Source organism: Artibeus jamaicensis, unplaced genomic scaffold, assembly GCF_021234435.1.
Source record: "Artibeus jamaicensis isolate MK-2021 breed Jamaican fruit bat unplaced genomic scaffold, CSHL_Jam_final scaffold_1283, whole genome shotgun sequence".
In the NCBI taxonomy this organism is placed as follows: Eukaryota; Metazoa; Chordata; class Mammalia; order Chiroptera; family Phyllostomidae; genus Artibeus; species Artibeus jamaicensis.
In genome coordinates, this window is record NW_026522028.1 from 4,298,699 (window position 1) to 4,321,549 (window position 22,851).

At 40.8% G+C, this 22,851-nt stretch overlaps 1 protein-coding gene across 3 annotated transcripts in view; it reads left to right on the top strand.

The window, feature by feature from the left end:
• DMD (dystrophin) overlaps positions 1–22,851 on the top strand; it is a 1,990,869-nt gene that overhangs the window by 655,272 nt on the left and 1,312,746 nt on the right. For all 3 annotated transcript variants that reach the window (XM_053655812.1, XM_037127036.2, XM_053655810.1), the window contains exon 18: positions 17,859–17,982. In XM_053655812.1, the coding sequence (XP_053511787.1) occupies positions 17,859–17,982 (124 nt within the window). The remainder of the gene's footprint in view (positions 1–17,858; positions 17,983–22,851) is intronic.

The following is a 22,851-nucleotide window of genomic DNA, read 5'->3' on the forward strand; positions in this document are numbered from 1 at the left end:
GAGGGCTTGTTAAAAGCCAGGTTGCTGGTCCCCACCAGAGTTTCTGACTCAGTAAGCTTGGGGCGGTGCCTGAGAATCTTAATTTCTAACAAGCTCTCAGGTGCTACTGATGCTACTGGTCCAGGGCCCATGACTTAGAAACCAGTGCACTAGAGCATCGTCTGAGTTACTGTCTGATTCTTGCTTGTCTTTCCTCAAACTAGCCCCAATAAGAGGAATCATCTATTCTAGGCTAGGCTAAGGGAAGCTACTGTTCCTAATTGTGATACCTCTATTACTTCGTGTTGACATGAGCTATTCATATTCCTATGTTACATACTAGAATTGAAAGCTTCCTTGGGCTAGGGTCTGTATCTTACTCCTGACTTGGAATGGGCTTTTCTAGATGCCCAGTACGTATTTGGCCTGGGCAAAAATGCACTATAACAACAGCTGGTCCTAATAAGATACTACAGCTAGCTGTGGGTGCCTAGGTACAGCAATTGTAGGCCAATGAACTCCTCCAGAATGCAAGGCATTAGAGGGATGCCACCAGCGAGAAAGATAGGACCATAGTCCCAGAACTGTGACACACAGTTCTGTTCATTTCCTGCATGAAGGAAACAGTAGTCACATTTATTCATTTAAAAGAAGCAGGAGTTGAATGCAAAGGAAAGTTTATTTTTACTCAGGAGACCTCAAATACCTCTACGCTCTCCGTTTGATTCTTTCTGTAGCCTCTTACACTCCGCGTCAAGCACTGAAACTGCTCTCAGCCAAGTCTCCAGAGAGCTCCTTAACTGTTGGCCCCAAAGGTAGCTCTTCAGTTCTCATCCTTCTTGACCTTTGTGCTGCACTTCACAGTGATGATCAGCCCCTTGAACCTTTCCTCTCCCTCCATTTCCGGAATGTTGTGCTCTCTCATTTCTTTTCTCCTCTCAGCTTTCTCACTATGTCTTCCGAGTTTCCTCTTCTTTTCCCCTTTAGTGCCAATCTCCACGAGATTCAGATTCTAAGGATACTTTTTCAGGGCACTATCATTTATTATCTTTATCAGCCATCTATTTATGTATCTGTGATTATTCCCAAATTCATACCCCCAGCTCATCCCCTCTCCTGGTGTTTAGAACTGTGTCATTCACATGTTTGTTAGGCACGTGAATATACCAGGACTTCATACTGAAATCTCAAATTGTGGTTTTGCAGTTTAGACCATGTGACTCGGGAGAGGGCCATTCACATCAGAATTTCTAAGAACAGTACCGTCCGGATGTAGTTAGTGAAACAGCCTGTGCAACCATTCACAGTAGTCTCATAACAGCCCCATCACTAAATCCCTCCAAGTACACCTAGTAAATTCTATTTAATTTAATCCTTTACATCCACACAGCCCTTCCCCCTAGTTCTGTCGCTGATGCTTTTGTGCAAGAAATTTGTAACTGATTTCTCTGCCTTTCACCTCTCTTTTTCTTATTTTTTAAAATATTTTATCTGAGCCCTGGCCGGTGTAGCTCAGTGGATTGAGCGCGGGCCTGCGAACCAGACAATCGCGGTTTGATTCCCAGTCAGGGCACATGTCTGGGTTGTAGGCTGGTTCCCTGCAGGCCAGTTCCCAGCAGGGGACGCACGAAAGGCAACCATACATTGACGTTTTTCTCCCTCTCTCCTTCCCTTCCCCTCTAAAGAAATAAATGAAATCTTTAAAAAAAAAAGGGTCTGGGAAGTTCCTCATTTAAAAAAATATTTTATCTATTTATTTTTAGAGAGAGGAGAAGGGAAGGAGAAAGAGTGGGAGATGTGTGGTTACCTCTCATTGTGTCCCTTACTGGGGACCTGGCCTGCAACCCAGGCATGTGCCCTGATTGGGAATTGAACCGGTGACCCTTTGCCTCACAGGCCCATGCTCAATCCACTGAGCTACACCAGCCAGGGCTGCCTTTCACCTTTCTTATCCATACTCTCCACAGCCTCCTGGGGGAGATAGCTGAAAATGCAATTTTAATTAGATTGGTCCTCAGCCTGTAATTCTTGAAATGCACAGCACAGGAATTTCTTTCTGATCTTTAGCTGCCTAACTCTCCAGCTTCACTACCTTCTCCCCAGGCCATTTTAAAAAAACAATGCCAGTGCTATTCAAAACTGTGCAAACCATTTATTTATCAGGGCACAATGAAATAAGGAGCTTGAGTGAGAATATCAATCAATCCACTGCTTCCTTTGTCCAGAAAGTTTTGCAATTAAAAAGAAATTGGATGAAATAGGATGGCCAGTGACTTAGTTGATTTATACCCTGGTGACTTTTGTTGTCGCAGACTACTAACAAATAGGTCACAGACTGGCCACGAACTGCACACATCGTGGCGCTGCCCCCCACTTGAGCTGTAATTAAGTGCTCTCTGATCTCCACATGCGCTGCTCTCCCTCAAGCGTCCATGTCTTTGAACCCACTGTTCTTTCTCCTTAAGACTGTCTTCATTTCTTTCCCTTTGCCCATTCCCACATTCCTTGCCCCCCAGCTCCCTACTTTTTCTCTCTGGGAACCCAACTGCACAGGCATTTCTCAGCCTCACAGATTCTTTCTTGAGAACACTTGCAGAATTTGGCTTCAGTGGTTTTGACTTTGCATGTTTGCATCTGCGGTGAACTGGAGACCCTCCTTTCTAATCTTAGACCTACGGCGCTGAACTCAGCAGTTAGCCCAGAGTAGTATCCAGTAAGGTCCTTGGGATATCGCATAAGGGTTTGTCAGAGGCTTGTCAGGAAAACAGAAGCCACTGTAGGAGTTTGAGAGAGAGGAGAGCTAGTACACCGGATTGGTTAGCAGCTGGTGGCAAATGGGAAAGCAGTGTGGGGGGTGAGAAGGTAACTGAAAACACCAGCCATGTCAGGAAGCTTTCAGCAGGAACAATGCAGTGGGTGGGGGGGATGATACCCAAGCCCCAAAGCTGGGGCCTGCTAATAGGGACTGGCACTGTCAGGGTTACCAGGCAGGAGCTTGGACCCCTGGAGGGAGGGGCCGTCCAGGGGAAGCTGGAGCCCGCAGCGGAGGTGTAGCTGCTCTAGACATGGCAGCCGAAGTGGTGTTTAAAGGAAAAGTACCTTGGCTTGTCTCTTCCTTTCTGCCCTCCGGTGTGCTTCTAGGGCTTCCAAATGGACAGGCCCAAGTGGAAGCCAGAGGGTGAGCGATGGGAGGAAATGTGTGTGCCTTTGACACAGAGAGGGCAGGAGAGACGTGGGGAATGGATCTCATAGCAGAGGGGTCTATGACAGCATGCAGGTGCTTTGGCCTTGAACCTTCTGCTCAGAAGCTGCTGCGACTAAGGCAAATCATTCATTCTCACTCACAGCATCTAGCTCCTCACCTCTGCAGTGGAATTTATATGACTCTCCTTGTTTGCCCTTGCACTGTGGAAATTTTGTTATGCATGTGTCTGTCTTTTATTTTTACTTGCAATTTACTCTTGTTTCATAGATCAATTATTAGGACTTCCCCCTATTTTATTTTTGAAAGCTTACTGGGGTGTCATCGGTTAACAAAATCATAGAGGTTTTCATGTGTACAATTCTACAATACACTCTCTGTAGAAGTCTCTTTGTAAGTACACGCAGACCCAGGGAAAAGCACTGAGACTCAGACCGTACCTCCCTCAGTGGAGGGCAAGAAGAGACTAACGAAAGAGGCAGGCCACTCCAAGCTGGCAATTAATGGGATTTATTAAGGGAAACTTACATATGAGGCACGCCTAGGGCAGCCGGAAGACAAAGCAGATATCTCCCGTGCTGCTTAACAGGTGTCAAAGACCCGCACAGGGTGAAAAGGGAGGGAATAGTTCGTGAATGCTACCAGGTATGGGAAATTGCTTTACATGCTTGAGCAGGTCAGACAATGACCTGTTCCAAGAAGGAGCTCACGGCAGGAGGCAGGGGAAGGGTGCTGGTTTCTGTCCCAGTGAGCATTGATTGTGACCAGTCTCTAAGGGGCATTTTGTGGTAAGCAATCTCCATTGTGGCCTGGGGCCAGCTCGCAGGCCCGATAGCGATCTCATCATGGAACAGTCTCTCCTCCACAGTGTTAGTGATCATTTTGGTAAAAATACACATCTCTTCCCCAGGAGAAAATTGCTTCCAGTTACTACTTCATAGCAGATGTTTTCCCCCATGGCCACGTGTGTGTTACAATATCCTGTCTCTGACACCTTCCAAGAATATTCTTCTGACGTCTTCTCTCTGGACAGCTAGGCCTCTAAGACCCTTCTGGAAAAGGTCCTGGTGGCAATTCTGACCTTTCTAGAAAGTCCCGTGTTGGGATCTGTCTTTTAAGTTCTCGGTTTTCAGTCTCTGCAAATTTGACAAAGCACTCTGAGCCTGTTTTGTTTTTTAGTAAGAAAATGAGAATAATAATGCATACTTCTGTTGTCAGAATTAAAGGAAGAGAACATCTGCTCTCATACCAGAAAGATGATGCTTAATAATTGCATATATTTTCTCTTAAGATTTTATTTATTTATCTTTAGAGGGGAAGGGAAGGAGAAAAGGAGAGAAATTTCAATGTATGGTTGCCTCTCATGTGTCCCCCGCTGGGAACTGGCCTGCAACCCAGGCATGTGCCCTGACTAGGAATTGAACTGCAGTTGTTTGGTTTGCAGGCCAGCACTCAATCCACTGAGCTACACCAGCCAGGCCTACAGATATTTTCTTTTGAGTTACCTACAAGCTACTCCAAACAATGGAAGAACAGTGCTGTTCTTATGGTAGATTGAATATGTATTTGTTGTCAAAACTGTCTACTTGTTGAAATGCCTTGGAAGTAAAAAACAAACATCTCAAGAATCCAAAAAAGAAAAAAAAGAAAAGAGAAAGGAAAGAAAACTCTTCCTCAGGAATTCAGCCCGTGTTATGCCACTGTAGACAGATGAAACGATGCCTGACTCCTGTTGACTGAATTACGTCCTTGCGACATTCGTATCTGGAAGGCCTTATCCCATTTGACGGCATCTGAAAATGGAGCCATTGGGAGATAATTAGGTTTCGATGTGGCCCTGAGTGTGGGGCCCTCATGATAAGATTAGCATCCTTAGAAAAAGTGCTGTCAAAGAGCTTGCCCTCTTTCACCCTGCTGTGTGAGGAGGACACAGTGACAAGACGACAGGGTGACAAGCCAGGAAGAGAGCTCTCACCAGAGCCTGACCATACCGGCACCTTGAGGATCTGGCTTCCAGAACTCTGGGAACATAAATCTCTGTTGTCTAAGCCACTCCGTCTATCGTGTTTTGTCATGTCATCTGGAGCTGACTGAGATTCTCCATTTGTAGACCAATGAGTCTTGCTCTGTGATTTAACTCAAGTTTCTGGAGAAAATCACTAAGGGAAGCGGACAGATTGAAACAGTTCATGATGCTGGTGAAGTGGCAGTGGGGCAGTAGGTACACATGAGATTTAAATGGCTTTCCACATCATACTCGGTAGTTTCTGAACCTTGACTGGAAGTTATTTAAACTTTAAAGAGCCACAACATAAAAGCACGTTGAAGTCCTTTAAACTCAGCGAACTTTCACGTGGAGAGTATTTCAAGTTCAAGTCGCCTCCCACAGGGGCCAAGGCGCCCTCCAGTGTGCAGAGGGGTTCTTTGAACACTCCTGTAGTCAGTATGAGTCCACAGTGTTTCCAGAATGTAGCTCCAGCAACGTTCATTTTTGTGGCTAATTTTCATATTCAGTCAACCAATGTCCAATAGGCTGCCATGGTTCATAAAGCAGCTCGGTTGCCCTAACTGTGGACCATACTTAGTTCTCCCCTCTGGAAGCTTGCCGTCCACTATTAACTGTATGATGAAGACGTACTTGTAAAATGTTAACGAGGTCGTAAGGAAGTAAAGCTCATTTTCTGCTTGAGAGCTGAGCCTGGAAAGCTCAAGCAGAAATTAGCATCTGAATGGGCAGTTAAAGGATAAGGGCCTATTGGACTCAAGGTGCCAGGTAAATCAATTCAAAAACAGGGCAGCCCCCCTGCCAACATCACTCCACACAGGGTGGTGAGTGCTGGCGTTTGCCTAGAGCCAAAGTGTGTGAGGCACAGGGAGGGGATGAGGTTGTAAAGGTAGGTTGGTTCAGAATAAAAAGTGGTACTTACTTCCAGATGAAGGAATGCAGACTTTAATCTTGTCACGGGGAGCCAATCTATATTTTTGAGAGAGAGCCAAGCAATTTGGTTGCTGTGAACTACACCAATTTGTCCCCATTTGAGTGTTCGGCGAAATAGGTCATCTCAACTTCACTCTATAGAGCGGTCAGAGCCAACACATTTTTCTCTCAAGAGCCAGACAGTTACAATTTTAGGCTTTGTGCACCATATAGTATCTTTTGCAACTACTCAACCCTGATGCTGTCGTGAGAAAGCAGCCATAAAAAAAAAAAGAAAAGAAAAAAAAAGACGTTCATGAATGACTGTGGCTGCGTTCAATCAACCTTTATTTTGGAAAACAGATGGCAAGCCAGATTTGTCCCGCGGACCATAATTTGCCTATTCCTGCGACAAAGGGTGCAATACATGGGATTATTTGGCTGTTGATGATTTTTATTGATTTTCCTCTTTGTCTTTGTTAGAGCTTTCTTTGCAGTTTTTATTCCTGTGATTGCAATAATGGCTTTTATTTACCAGTCCTTAACAAAGCTCTAAAACAAATACTTCTACCCTCAAGGGAGAAAGTGAGGGGTGGCAGCAGGCCGGCCTAAGGACAGTAGGAAAGGATCATGAAAGGCAGTAATCACGGCAGCCAAAACGTAAATGGCTTCTGCCACATATCATGCATTCTTCTAAATATTTTCTACATATTAACATATTTAGCTACCGAAACAGCATTGTAAATTATTTTTTTATTATTGTCCCCCTTTGCAAATGAGAAGGTACAGTGCAGAAAAGTCGGGTGACTTCCCAGGGTCAGCAAGTTCACAGGAAGCAATGCAGTCAGCATTCGAACCCATGCACCTAGCCAGGGCTGCTGCATTCTTGAATTCTGTGCGATGCTATGTTTCAATGAGAAGTTAAAGTGCATTTCATCAACATATTTAGCTGAAATTAAGAGCTTGGTTGGTACTCTTTAAGAATTGGTTGAGATCTGTCTGGGCAAACTGCGTTTCTCCTAGATTGTGGCTCTTATACATTCTGAAGTTTCACAGACCCGAGGGTCATATCGGGGCATGCAGCTATCTTTAAATACAGAAATCTTTTTCAGTAAAACAACAACAAACATTCTTTTAAAGGTAGGCTTTTAAATATCCAGATATAAATGGGAGTTCTGTATAGTTGAACAATTTTTCTAGGTGCAAACCCTCTAGTGCTAACCACCTAATGCTTAATGTCAGTTCCAAAGTCAGAAATGCATCAATAGATTGTACACTTGGGGATTTTAGGATATCAAGGAAGGTCCTAAAGTAAAAATAAACTAGAAAAATAACTATTTTATAATGCCATGGGGGTATCAATTGTGCAATGAAGGTTCACAGTTTAGGAAAATAAGAATGTTCAGAATTCATGTCCTGGTGTTAGATACTCCAATCAAGTTCTGGCATAATCCCAAATGCCACCAGACTCAACCACATAGCAACACTGAGGACATTCCCGTTGGCTTGTCCTTAATGTTTTTAAAAACATGTTTCCCTTTCATTTGGTACAAAGGAAAATAAGTGTAGTGCACTGGAAATCTTTGCATTGAGACAGACTTGCTTTGGAATCTTAATTGCATTCTTTAGTGTGTGTTGAAAATAAATCAGGTTCCTAAATCTCTCTGCCCATGACCTATCTATGAATGTGAAGATTATAATAAACAACCTACATTGTTATAATGGAAGATGAATTATTTTCTTTAGGAAAGCACGGGACGTGAAGATGATGTTTAAAATGCTGTTTTTCCTTTGAACTTGATTGTAAAATTAACATTTAAAAACCTTAATCTAGATGGAACAGGGATTTAATCCTATGCAGATTTATAGAGCATGAGTGTCTAACATCAACCAAAATTAGGTAAAATTAATGAACTGGGGAACACTGCTGGGTTTCAAAGTTCAGTAAAGACTAAAATATTATTTGGATGAAGCATGTCTCCCCAAATAGAAAACATTTTGTCAAGGGAACCTTTGCATTATGACTTCAAGATACTTCTCAGTGTGTGTGTTAAAAAGGCTGAAGGCATTTTAACTGTGCCTTTGAGGGTGTCTTACTAACATGTTCTTTTTACACTGTTTTATCTGTATCTTTGGATATTTTATGTTTCTCTGTAAGAGAATTCCCATGAAAAATCCATTTGTCACCATGTTGTCTTTATGTAGATAAGAAAATAAAAGAGAAGCCAAATTGAGGACCAGACAAGCTGTGAAAGGGAATGTGCGCCCTCTAGCGACCCCCGTGTATTTCTCACCCGGGCACATACAGCTTTTCTTTTTGGTTTCATCATTTCAAATAATCATCAAACTTGATTATCAAATACATGGCTCAAGGTTTTTAACTTGAGCATATGACATTGTATGGTCATAGATTTATTACTATGACAAGTTTTCATCTGTCATTTAAGAGGGTATTTCTATTAACCTGCGTTAAGGTGATTTTCTTGCACAGAACTGTGTTTCAAAGGGACTTTCAATTTACTGAAAATGAAAAATAGGTTCTAGACATCCGTGATTTAGAAATATTGTATTGCCCGTCCTCCGGGTCATGCAATCTTGTCCATGTGATTTCACACTCCTTGGCTTTACAACTAATTTCTCTAATCTAACTCATTCTATCATCTCAAAACAAAAAAATTCCTTTGTTTTTAAGGTGTGTTTCCCTGACAGTTATATTAACAGAAAATATAAAAGTCACTTCTTGTTAACCATATTACATTTTAGAAATAAATATTACCAATGTATTTTCTTTTTTTTAAAACTGTTAAAACAGTAAATTTTATTAGATATATTTTGCTACAAAAGTACATATGTAAATATATAAACAATCAGCTATTACTTTAAAATCATTTCTACTTTGAATACCTGATCATAATTTTTTTAAATTTTTTTTATTGATTATGCTGTTACAGTTGTTCTATTCCCCCTTTATTCCCCTCCACCTTACCCCCCATCCCCACCATCACCCCCCCTTTAGTTTATGACCATGTGTCTCAAGTCCTTTAGATTCTATATTTCCCATGCTATTCTTGCCCCCCCCATCTATTTTCTATCTACTGTCTATGCTACTTATTTTCTGTACCTTCTCCCCCCTTCTCCTCCTCCCACTCCCCTGTTGCTAACCCTCCTTGAGATCTTCATTTCTATGTTTCCACTCCTGATCTAGCTGTCCTTTTAGTTTGCTTTCGTTTTAGGTGTGGTTGTTAATAACTGTGAGTTTGTTGTCCTTTCACTGTTCATGTTTCTTTAAGTTCTTTTTCTTAGATAAGTCCCTTTAACATTTCATATAATAAGCGCTTGGTGATGATGAACTCCTTGAATTTGATCTTATCTGAGAAGCACCTTATCTGTTCTTCCATTTTAAATGAAAGTTTTGCTGGATAGAGCAATCTTGGTTGTAGGTCTTTAGATTTCATGACTTGGAATACCTCTTTCCAGCCCCTTCTTGCCTGTAAGGTCTCTTTTGAGAAATCTGCTGACAGTCTGATGGGGACTCCTTTGTAGGTGACTGTCCCCTTAGCTCTTGCTGCTTCTAGGATTCTCTCCTTCATTTTAATCTTGGCTAATGTAATTACGATGTGCCTTGGTGTGTTCCTTCTTGGGTCCAACTTCTTTGGGACTCTCTGAGCTTCCTGGATTTCCTGGAAGTCTGTTTCCTTTGCCAGATTGGGGAAATTCTCCTTTATTATTTGTTCAAATAAGTTTTCCACTGGTGGCTGTGCCTTTCCCCCTTCTGGTACCCCTATAATTCGGATGTTGGAGCGTTTAAAGATATCCTGGAGGTTCCTAAGACTCTCCTCATTTCTTTGAATTCTTGCTTCTTGACTCTTTTCTGTTTGGCCATTATTTGCTTTCTTCTGGTCCACTCCGTTGATTTGAGTCCCAGTTTCCTTTTCATTGCTATTGGTGTCCTGTGTAATTCCATTCATTTCAATTAGTTTCGCCTTCATATGTTTGTCTAATTTGTCCGTATAATCAACCAGTTCTGTGAGGATCCTGATCACCAGTGTTTTAAACTGTGCGTCTGAGAGTTTTGCTATTTCTTCATCACTTAGATTTATGGGCTCTGGGGCTTTGAGATCTTCTTGAGCCATTTTTGGTCTGTTTGGGCCCTTGAAGAGTGGGGAGCGGCGCCTTGGACTCCCAGGTCGCTGGGTTGTGACGCTGTATGTGGGGGCGTGGTCAGAGCGGGGAAATGGCGACCCCCTCTGCTGTTTGTCACAGCTGGGTGAGGAGCAGAGGCTTAGGTGGTTCACCTGGGCCGGGCCACTCAGAGTCGCTGGGTTATGACGCTGTATGTGGAGGTGGGGTCAGAGCAGGGAAATGGCGGCGCCCTCCACTGCCGCTTGCCGTGGGGACCTGCCGGCCCGGTCCAACCGCCCACTTCCTCGCCTGTCCACCCTCGCACAAATGCGCGACCTCAGTCAACACGCAGCCCTGGGCCCGGCTGTCTCCCCCGTGGTCGCTCGCCGGGTCGCTCGCTGGGTCTCTCACTAGGTCTGACCCTGCGCCTGGATTCCGCGGGCCTGAGTCCGTCTGGCTGAGTCCTCCTGTGTAACCCTGCTCCGCCAGCCGCTGGTTTCGCCCCTTACCGGTCAGGCTGAAGAATTTGTTGTTAACGGACTTCCGAAAAGTTCAATTTTCCGTGTTCTGGTTGTGTTTTCTGTTGCTAATATTTAGTTTTCTGTAATCTTGGTTGTGTGAGAAGGCACGGCACATCCACCTATGCCTCCATCTTGGCGGAAGTCTCTCCCAATGTATTTTCAAATGGTTAAGATTTAGTGCCAAAATAAGGTGAAAAGATTATATTAAAATTGTTTTTATCTACCAGATGTTAAAGTAGTTGAGTTAAGTTTTACTTTTTGGAGACAAAGAAATATTTTGTAGGAGTTGTATTTTGTTTAGTGCAGTCAGTTATCCTAGAAGTACCAGTATTAACGTAGATGGCAGATAACACGTGGCATTTTCTGGCATTTATAGCTTAAACATATTAGATCATGCGATATGTATCCAAGGACACGTATTTTAAAAGACAGTGTTTTTAGATATGTTAAACATATTTTTGGTCCACTATAATTGACACTGAAGAAGATGCTCAATTGTAAGGACAGATTTTATGTTTTGGATGAGAATTCAGATTCTGAAGCATATGTTAAATAGGTACATTTTATGACAAGGTAAACTATGCAGAAATTGATTTTTTAGTATTTTTTAAAGATGCATTTCAGCTCAATCTGGAATCATTAAATTTAACTGTACTAAAACATCATTTTTATGAGCGATGCACTTAAATTTATAGGTATAAAAACTAAAAATATGTTCAAGCTTGTAAAGAAAGTCATGCAAACATAAGGCAAATAGAATATTTGATAGGACTGTTAATGTAGCCAGTTTATGTTAACTGAGGACAGTGTCCTTCCTCATTTGTCATATTTTGCTTCAGGTGCTTCATAATCTGTTGAATAGGATGTATAGGACTTTTATTATAACTGGGAATTTGAACATCCTTTGCTGTTATTTGAATTGATTGGTGGGTGAATGGACTAATGTAGTTGGAATATCAAAAGCTGCAAGGTATGCAGAGCTCACCTCAGCTTGGTATTTCAGATCAAAATCACTGTCATTAGTGAGGTAAATAAACTCATGTAAGAGTAATTTTTACAAGTTATTTGTTGTGAGTTTCTGTTTTCAGACTAGTTCAATGGTAGCTTTTTAGTTGCTGCAATTTAAAGGAAGATCAGAGAAGTGAAGTCATCTGCTGGAGGAAACAGCATAAAGATGAAATGGCTCATAAAAACCTGTGATACTGGATTTTCAGCTCAGAAATTTGCCATTGCACCGTATTTAGTTTACATTTACAGCACACACACCCACAAACATACAATCACAGACATGAAGAACTATAAGGCCGTCACGTGGCTTTGTCTTCCCCCTCCCACCAAGGAAAACACACCTATACAGAGTAAAGACCCACACACACTTGCGCACGTGCGTGAGTGTATGCACAAACTATGTTGATGTGGGGGAGGTATTTATCCAAATGTTGACTTGTTTAAATAGGGTTTTTCCCTTTCATAATATTCTATGACTATAAAGGTATAATAATTACCATGTACTCAGCACATCCCAGAATCCCAAAACTACTTTATTTTTAGCACTACTAGGGTTTCTAGTGAATGTCACTTGATGTTTTAAACTCTCCATGGTTCTGATTTAACTTGTGTTCTAGATATTCAATTTTTAAAAGCAAGGAACATGTGGAAACATACAGGTGGGAGGGGTCACTTTCCCCAGAAGGAAGATTGAAAGAGGAAGGGTAGGGAAAAGCTGATCAAGAAAACTTTCAAGAAGTTAGGTATGCCGAACAGAGTCTTGAAAGATGAGTATGAACCCTGACTGGTGTTGCTCAGGGGGTTGGGTGCCATCCCATAAACCAAAAGGTTCCTGGTTCGATTCCCAGTCAGATCACGTGCCTGGGTTGTGGGCCAGGCCGCTGGTCGGGGTGCGTGTGAGAGGCAAGTGATGGATGTTTCTCTTACACATTGCTGTTTCTCTTCCTCTCTTTCTCCCTCCCTTCCTCTCTCTTCAATAATAAATAAAATCTTAAAAAAATAGACTATGATTTCAGCAGATGGTCCGGGATCAGGAGAGTACCCATGTACCAATATGGAATTCAAAAATATCTGAAGAACTCTGAAGAACAAAGATAATTATTAAAAATACAATAAATACAGCTTTGAAATCACCTCACTTCCAAAAAGATTTCTTCCATATTTGTAATACCAATGACAAAGACTTACACTTTTGCTTCCACTAACATAAAACTTGTGTCTTAGCTCATTAAAATGTACAGTAAAATCGGCTTGTTAGGTCACCCAGTCTAGACCTAGAGTGTTAGGATCCTGTAAGAGTTAATATATTTCACAAGCATGAACACTTTCCTTTCAGGCTTCTAAAGATGAAACTCATAAGCGTTTATGAAATTCTACATGCAACGATGTCTATAAATGTGAAATGGACATTCATACCCCAGCTCGCTAATGAAATTAGTTCACTCCGAGAGCTTGGAGGATTTCTACTTTCAACGTTTACACATTTGGGAATGATGAGTTCCAAATGGTACATTGAAAGTGACTGAATTAGAGTTTATGTAAATGTGTCATGTTAGTTTAAGACTTTCTATAGCAGTCACCGTACAGAAAATTAACAGAACACAGTAAGTACCCATTAAGAGGCTCTTCTGACCTAATTAGCAGTTATCATATAGCACACGTTCCAGACAATGGTGTGTCATTGAGAATTTAAAACGGACAACTTCTAAAACTACATATATTGCTCCAGGGGTTTTTTTTTGAGGGGGGAGGGGCAGTGTTTTCCCTTTTCATATACTTAAAATGTTTACACGTACATGTGAGCAGACAGATAAGTCTTCCAATTTTGACCATGAAGGAGTATAATGGGCCTAATTTGCATGTCCTCTATGGGAAATTCAACTGGGAAGAGTTCACTTGTGCGATATGACCCTAAGGGAAAACTTTGACCTGGAGATTTGGTATCTGTGCACCATGCTTATGATATTTTGAAAATTCCAGAAAATGGAAGGTTTCTTTAGAAAGTGACCTTGGTTTAGTGATAAGCCCTTTGCAAATAAAAATATTCCAAGACACGGTCGCTCTGCTCTCTGGGACTTTACACATTTTGCTTTTTTGGAGCTTTGTGATGAGTTTCTTTTGTGAAGGAGAGAACAGTATCATTTCATTGCTAATCATAAGTAATGACAAGGATGAAATTCCAGGGCATACTTGAAAAATATTAAGCAGAATATTCATCAGTAATTACAGGAGAAAAAAATCATTCTGTGAAGAGAGAATAAGAAGTCAATTTTCTTGGTAGATACAGAGGATTTTAAGTTGGATAAAGTTAGACTGGGTTTAAGGGATGGAACCTATCCCAAATAGCATGTAGAAGGACATTAATTACAGAGCAGAGTGTGTTATGAGAGATGAGTAAGGAGTGTATTCATGTGCTGATTCTGAGGGTATAGATACCCTTTTGAGCAACTTACTATATGGCGGTTCATTATCGCTGATTTTTTGAGAGTTTTGAAAATGAAAAAAAGTACAAATGAGTGATTTTATGAGGAAAGAGAAACACATGCATAAAATCAAAGATTTAAATACTTCTGCAGTGTTCTTCTCGGTGGTTTTTGAGAAGGCAGCAGAGTTACATCCCTATGATATCTTCCAGTGGCGATTCAGTACGCAGCTGCAGATAGTACAGTACAAAGCATGATGGGAAATATCCCTGGCCAAAGGCTGGGGAGAGTAGACAACACTCACTTTATGAGCACGTATGGATGTAAATCATGAGAGTTGGTCAAATTGTCATCCTAGGAAAAATATCTGAAAAATACTCAATACCAGTGGAAATGTGAAAACTAGGGGGCAGACCACAAGACATGATGAGGCAATAGCTGCGAAATAGATAAGGAATAAAAATCAATGTGCGATTGTTCCTTGAAAGCCAGGGTCTGAGCAGGTACCAAGAAGGAGACCATGTTCCTTTTGCTAAAAGCAGCGAAAATGCCTCTGAGGCTAAGCATTGAATGCGGGCCATTGGCACTTGGTATGGGTGCATGGGAGTCCTTTTGAAACTCTGCCACTGCTTCCCTTCACCCCTCCATCCTCATTACTGGCAAAAAGAGACGGGGACATGGGGACGGCTACTGGGAGAATATTGGAGGGGAAACAATGCCCGTAGCTGACTGTTAACTCCCAGAACTTAAAGGATGGTGTTGAATGTTAGATGTTGGCTGACCACATCTCCCGTCAGGACAGCAAAACGTTTAGTGAGGAGATCACAGATGTAGTTGAAGCAACAGGAAAGACATGTACAACTAAGGTTAGGTGAGGAATAGCACGGAGCTTAAATCCTGTACAAATTGGGTTTAGGCCGCAGCCATCTCCAAAGGAATCGAGATGTCACAATTATGGCACAAAGGAGCAAAAGAAAGGCTAACAGCGGATAATTGTATCAACTCACTGAATTTTGCTGCATTCCGTTTCAGAAGAAAAGTGTAACATATTAACCCCCCCGTGCCTATGAATAGATTGTTTTTCCTAGGGAAAGCACTCTACCCGTGAGTGCCCCAGAACAAGTTAAAACCCCTTTTTAAAACTCTGCAAATCCAAAACAGTGTATAATCATTCTCCATAGGGTTTCTATGTAAAATGGAAGCTTAAGCAACCTTGTACAGTCTCCTTCCAAATTCATAAAATCAGACAAACAAAATAATTGAATGAGGAAAAACTGCTTTGTGGAATTTCCCACCCTGTTGCCTGAATTGATCTTAATTATCAGAACTACCTGCCAACTGTTGTCCAGGCCTTTCTTCAACTCTTCAGAGACTGAATGGCAGGCAGAGGGTTACCATGGTTTTGACTCTACGGGCCCTTCATTGTGTGGTGATAACCAATGTACTTGGCCAACCCTCTAGCCCAGAAGCTGTTTAATTCTAATTCATGGAAGAGGCATTTTTCTCATCAGGCAAAATAAAAGCCCCAGTGTGAGCTGATTCCAGATCTTTGTGGGAAGCATTTTATTTTGTCAAATGGATGCCTCACCAAACCAATTTCCTTGATAATGTGGACAGATGCATATTCATTAATGTTATTTATGGAGTTTAATTCGATGCCTGTAATATAATAATGAGCACTTAGTATATACATTTTGTGATAGAAATGAAGAGAGGTATGTTTTAAAAGGAAACGTACAGTTTTACATTTTTCAGAAAGACAGATGTCAAAGTGTTGTATGACTTTTTGCATGAAAATGATTTACTTTCAGACAGGATAAATATCCTTTCTTTCTTATTTCCCCAGTGGATTAGAGATGGTGGTTGAAGGATAATTGTAACACGTGTGCAAATAAAATCAACGTACATTCCAGGCCAGATAGAAAACATTCCCCAATGTAGGCCTTAGCAGTTCTCTCCCATCTGTGATGCCAGCCTAGCATTTAGGTCAAGTTTTAGTTTCATGGGCCTGTAGGTGGAAGTGAACAATCTTTTCCTAGAAACAGTCTGACTCAAAAGCATGTGAAAACAGACGGCTCAGGTTTAAGTGGTGGTGGGGGGGTGGCGGGGGGATTCTATAGTGAGTGGTGGATATTCCAGTGGATATTCCCATCTCGCCTTTATGAGTAAGAGAATATATGGTGTGTAATTGGGTCAGGCTGATTTAAAGAAAAAAGACACACTTGACCAAAGTAGATTGTACTAAGGAGCCCTATTTTCAAAATAGAAATCTTCTAGTGGATAGGGTGGTTGGAGTCAGTGAAGGATTACTTCACTGGAGGAGACCTGAGACTTAAGTCTGGAGACTTTCATTTGTTTGCCTGTTTTGTTTAGGAAACGATTGGATTAGATGATCTCCAAATTTTCTTTTTTTTTTAAAGATTTTATTTATTTATCTTTAGAGGGGAAGGGAAGGAGAGAGGGAGAGAAACATCAATGTATGCTTGCCTTTCATGCGTCCCCTGCTGGGAATTGGTCTGCAAGGAACTGGTCTGCAACCCAGGCATGTGCCCTGACTGGGAATCGAACCGCGATTGTCTGGTTCGCAGGCCCGTGCTCAATCCACTGAGCTACACCAGCCGGGGCCAAATTTTCTTTTCACAGATTCTTTATAGATGCTGACAAAATCAAGAGGTTCTTTCTTGAGAAAAATACACATACCTTCAGAACTGTGCCAGGAATTTCAAGTGATTCATAGACATCCTCCACCCTTGCAACCCACCTGTGACTCCCCGACAACCTCTGCTTGAACTTGCACTGAGTCATCTGATGCCAGCGCCTATGTATTCGCATTGGTGTCGTGGATCTCCGCAATGAAAGGATGGTCGAGAGTGTCTATTGCAGCATAACAACCCACTCCCAAATTTAGCGTCGTAGCACGGCAGTTAATTATCTTTTCTCTCTATTTTGCAGGGCTCTTAGGGCAGTTTTGTGGCTTGAAGTGGTGTCAGCTGGAGCACTCGTTTGCTTATATTCAGTGCCTATTTGAAATAGTTCAAAGGTCAAAGAAGGCTTTATTCATAGACCTGGTCTCTCCACTTGGCTAGACTGAACTTTCTTAAAAAGTTGCTGGAATTCCTACTGAACAGTTGCATTCACCTCGTGCGTGCCCTCAGAGGACAAGGTGCAAACGCTCATGAAGCCCCTGCTTGCATTGCACTTACTAATATCCCATTTGCCATAGCAAATCAGGTGGCTAAATCCAGAGTCAATACGATTGAATGTTGTATGAGAGCATGCACAGAAGAGGCATGGTTCACTGAGGGCTGCCAAAAGGAATGCTCTGTTTGCTTTAAATGCTTTCCAAAAACAGGGAGGGTTACCTCGGACAGCAGTGAATTATGCACCAGTGCAGACTTTCAGGCAGAGACTGAGTAATGGCATATAGGGGATTCGGTACAGGTGATGGCCACATTTAGATAAACAAAATGACCACCATCATCAGGAGACTCTACATCAAAGCTGATTTCACATTGTACACCTACATGACTAGGGAAATACTAATGCTATTGATAGTAACAGGGACATCCAGCAGGAGTCTCAGCTTAGGTGGAGAATGATGTACATGGACAGGTTACCTTTTTTTTTTCCCAGACAGAGGGAAGAGCTAGTGAAGAAATAATGATGCCTATTTTGTCCTGTGTTAGGTTGGATGTCGATATAACTGAACTGCACAGTTGGATCACTCGTTCAGAAGCTGTGCTGCAGAGCCCTGAATTTGCCATCTATCGGAAGGAAGGCAACTTCTTGGAACTTAAAGAAAAAGTCAACGTATGTTACATGTTAATTTTCAATATTCTCATGTTTTGTTGCTTGTAAAAATCTATGCTTTGTTCACTCTGATTCTATTAGAGTTGAAGAGATTACAGCAATATGATACCATGCTTTTAAATATATCTTTAACATGTGTTTTAGATATCGAGTAGAATAAAAGTTGAGCCTAATAGAATCTTCCCTGGTTCTGCTGTGAATGATCAGGAATGCTTTTCATAAACCTTCTTTAACTTTTATGCTGTTTAGCTGGAAAGTAACAGTTTTAGAACACGAAGTTATATTGACTTTCCTTCATAGGTTGTTTTGTCATGTCAAGGCTGGGACTTAGCAAGCTTGCAGAATGGAATAGAACACATGCTTAGAAATACTATACTTATGACTTTGTTGTTTATGATTTTACTGTCATCACAAAATTATTCTTTCTAGTCACTAATATTTTTTATAAATTATAACAGGTATGAATCTTCTAGATATTTATGTATTACATTGTATAATTAAAAGTCCTGGGTTTTTCAGTATTTATTTATCCACTATTTATTCTGCAAGTTTTTATTCCCTACTGAGACATTATAGTTGTGTTCTTCACAGTCAGGATTTTTTTTAAAATTAATTTCCTAAGAACTACTCCAGCTTCAGGGACATTATCAGGGCTATGCTTTTTCAACTCGGACGATTATATTACCCTATAGGCACGCCATATTTGATTGCACTTCATTTTATTGTGCTTCACAGATGTTGTGTTATTTTACAAACTGAAGAAGGTAAGACCCTCCTCCACCAGTGAGAAAACGTTATGCCTCGCTTTCATCATGCCTTGCTTGATTGCAATGGTATGCAACCCAGCCTGCAGTACCTCTGAGGTAGCCCTGGAGTTTGTAAGGGAATTTCTGGCAGGCAGAGCCTCCACTCTGGAGTGGGCAGGCTAAAGCAGCAAATCTTCTGAATGTGAAAGAATTTGAGCTCTAAGAAGGTCACATCTGTGTGGATTAATTCTGCCTTATCTTTGGAGCATTCTATTTCCTGAATTACAGAATCTATTCTATTCTAATCTAAACAAATATAGCATTACCTCAGAAGCAAGCTAATACTTGCTGTGGGGTTAGAACTTTGGGAGAATAAACAAAAGATCTTCTGGGGAAAAAAAAATCATCTATTTTGCAGGCTGCTCAAGGACGAGAGATAATTTCATCAACATTTCGAAGAGTTGCCTATTTATAAATTCGAATTTTGTTTTGAATTTATTATTAGCTTTATACAATAGTCTGTTATCACCATAATAGACTTACAAATAGTTTCAAGAAATGGAACTATGATTATATTGTTAATATTTTCGTTTGAAAATTAAACTGAAGAATACTGTATTATATGTAGTAGAAGTATAGCAAAATGTCTTCTTTCAGAGCATGTTTATGTGAAGGTGTTTTTTTGTTATGATTTTTGAGAGAAAAATCTCTGGCTAGAAAATGACTTCACGAAGGTGCCCTTTGAATACCTTTGGAGGTTCCTGTGACCTATTTAGCAACTGAAGGGCTGGCTCTCCTGGGGCAACCATTTTATTAGCTAATTTTGAAATCTATCCGTATAATCTACTTATCTGTTTGTCATCCCCTTTCTGTACCTTAAAACAGCTTTGATCAAGCAGGAAAATGGAGTCCCCATATTTAAGGAATACAAATTCAAACATTTCCTGTTATCTTATGGTTACCTAGAGGCAATTTGCATTTAATCAATAGTATTAGCAACGACAGACTGAAAGTGCTGGGGGAAAAAAGGTGTACAATATTGTACCAGTGGTTTTCTAATGCCTCATGGGTCACCTTTATCAACTTCTCCTCTCATTTTCCGAAATAGCAACATCATTCTTAATTGCCTATAAAATAGGACATAAAATGATTTACCTAGACATTTCCTTCAGGCTAAATATAATGTATATGTATTAAAAATCCTTGGGAGAAATACATAACGATGATGGATATGCACTTTTGGTGTCCATTAATTTTCTTACTCTTCACTTGTCAGTTTATGTAGGTTATTGTGAACATGTGGGAGGCCCACCTTATGAATCCGAGAGCTATTAATTCCTTTGTAGGCATCCATTAAAAATGGCTATAATATGTTGCCTTCTTTTTTGTTTACTTTGTTCCTTCACATTCAAATGCTTTGAGCCAGGACATTATCAGTTCAATTTTATATACTTTTAAACCTAACATAATGGTTTCTGCTCTATGAACCATGTCTTTTATGCATAAAATTAACATAATGCACTGACTTGAAAGTTGAGTTCTAGGGGACAATTCTACTCAAAGCATGGTCCCTATACATCAGTATTGGCACCACGTGTGAGCCTGTTGGTTAACGTAGCATTCCAGACCTGATGCCTCCAAATTTACATTTCAACAAGATCCCCAGGTGATTTTTATGCACATCAAGTGTTGAGAATCAGACCAGGACGGCATCTGGGACTTGATCCCTCTTACCTAGAGGCTTCCTCATTCATCCTGTCAATATCACAATTGAGAATTTCTAGGGGAATAACAGGTCTGGCTCCCATATTTTGTTGTGTACACTGTGCTCCTGTTTGTAATGTACACCCATGTTTTTGGTCCAAACTGTCAGGGAAAAAAAAAGGTTTGGTTCTAATGTTTTAAATTCAATTATTCATTCATTCATTCATTTATATGCAGATGCTTATTTTTGATTATAAAGAAATAATACATTATTTCTTCATTTTAGAATCGAAATATTATTTTAATATCTATTATTAAAATAATATCTTTAATAATCATATCTATTATTCAATAATATCTTTATTATTTTAGCATTTATTTTTGAACCTTTTATGGTACAAGAAGTTTTTTGTGACAAGTGACTACAAAACACAAGCACAGGTACAAGGTATTGCAGGAACTACCCACGTATGATGCGCATCCTTGCTTTTCCCTCAAAAATTTGGGTGAGAAACTGCCTTATACACCGAAAAAGATGGTACGCAGCTTCTTGAAATGAGTACATGGTAAAGTAAGTTAGTAATTCAAACAACAAAATGACCTGATTACAAGATGATATGATAAGGTGCTTGAGAATCTGGGACCTGTACCAGGTGCTCTTGAAAACTATCCTGCCAGCTGTGAAGGTGAACAGCCTTGGGCTCCTTCTGGGACCTCTGGCTGTTTACACCCACACCAAATCAGCTTTTAAGCAGGTTCTGTCGGAAATCGGCAAGCCAACCAATTCAGCTTTCTCTTATCTCTGTTATCTGTGTTTACAACCCAGAATATAGGTATGTCTATCCATCTATCCTTTCTTGTGTCCTCATTTCTGCACTGTTCCTCACTCTCTCTTTTCTGCCTCACTTTGAGCCTTCCCCTACCCTCATACTCTACCCTCTGAAAGCCTTCTGCTAAGGCAAATTCCCTGTCATGCTCAATTCCTCTCTTCACACACGGAAACCATTTACCCTCAGGAACGCTACGAACAAGTCTAATGACTCTTTCACACACCCACTCCTTTAGAATTGCCCCTTGCCCTACTTCCCAGGGTCAAGGCCAAAGGTACTGCTCTGTGTGAAGATACCTCTTCCCTTATGTTTCATGCCAAGTGGAATCTGTCATTCAAACCATTTTATCATATGACATACTTCCTCATTGAAGACTTTGGCACGAGCTTCATGGTCTCGCTCACCCAACTTGCCTTCATCCTTAACCATTTCAGCCCACGTGAGCTGGTCTGTTATCTCCAAGAGCTTCTATTTCCCGTCTCTTCAGGTCAGCTACCCCTTGCATGACCATATTGTAGATGTTTCACTGGCAGACACCACTCCATTTCTGAAATAGCACGCTTAAACAGATTTGACAGTCCTTCTTCGTGAGCGTTCCAGGCACCCCTAGTTAATTTTCTCTTCAGTTTCTCTCGACAATTAGATCAAGTTTTTATGGTTTTCATCTCCTAAACTTTCCCCCACCATATACAGTAGGTTTGTTCTCTTTCCATCTGCCTTGGTGGGAGACAGTATGCTTTCACTAGGGATGGCTAATCTGTGTGAGGGTGTGTGCATTCTTAATATATTCACTTTCTACATCCCGGGGAACCAGTTTCCGCTCAGCCACATATCTATATCTTCAATCTCTCTACTTTGGGGGGTTTTATCATCAGCCTTGAAACAGGCTGCTTTTCCATTTGAGAGAAAACCCTCCTTTCCTCTAAACACACACAGGCATATTTTTGTGCCTTATTTTACTCAATGGCTCTGTGGGACTAGACCCTATTCACCTCCTTATCTTTTATGAAATTTTTCCTTAGTTGATGGGATACCACTATCTACTGGTTACCTTTTTTTTTTTTACATTTTTGGCTATTTGTTCCATCTCATTTTCCCTTTAATATTGGTATATTCATATTCTCTACAGTTCTTCTCTTGTTTTCCTTCTCTGGATTGTCCTCATTCCTCCTCATTCAAACAGAATCTATTTTCTCATGTAGATATAAAGCACAGGCCAATATATCTAATTGCCTAATAGACACTATTAATCGGATGTTTACCTGAATACATAAACCTCATCACCTCCCCAACCCTCATTTAATCTTTCTCTTTTTTTTTCCCTTTCTCCCAAAAGCCTAATCTACAAATCTAAAAGCTAACTGGGCCATCTAAGAATTTTTCTTTACCATTCACAAGTCTACCCCTTGACAAGTTCAATTACCAGCTCTTGAAACCGTCTAATTCTCTATTTCCATCACTGCAACCCTGATTAAAGTTTTTATGGTGCCTCCTCTCTGTTTAAAATGATATTTCCCAACTGGCCTTCCCTGCCACTAATGTTTTATTCCTTTAGAAGTTGTCAGATCACTGCAGCCAAAGTGAACTTA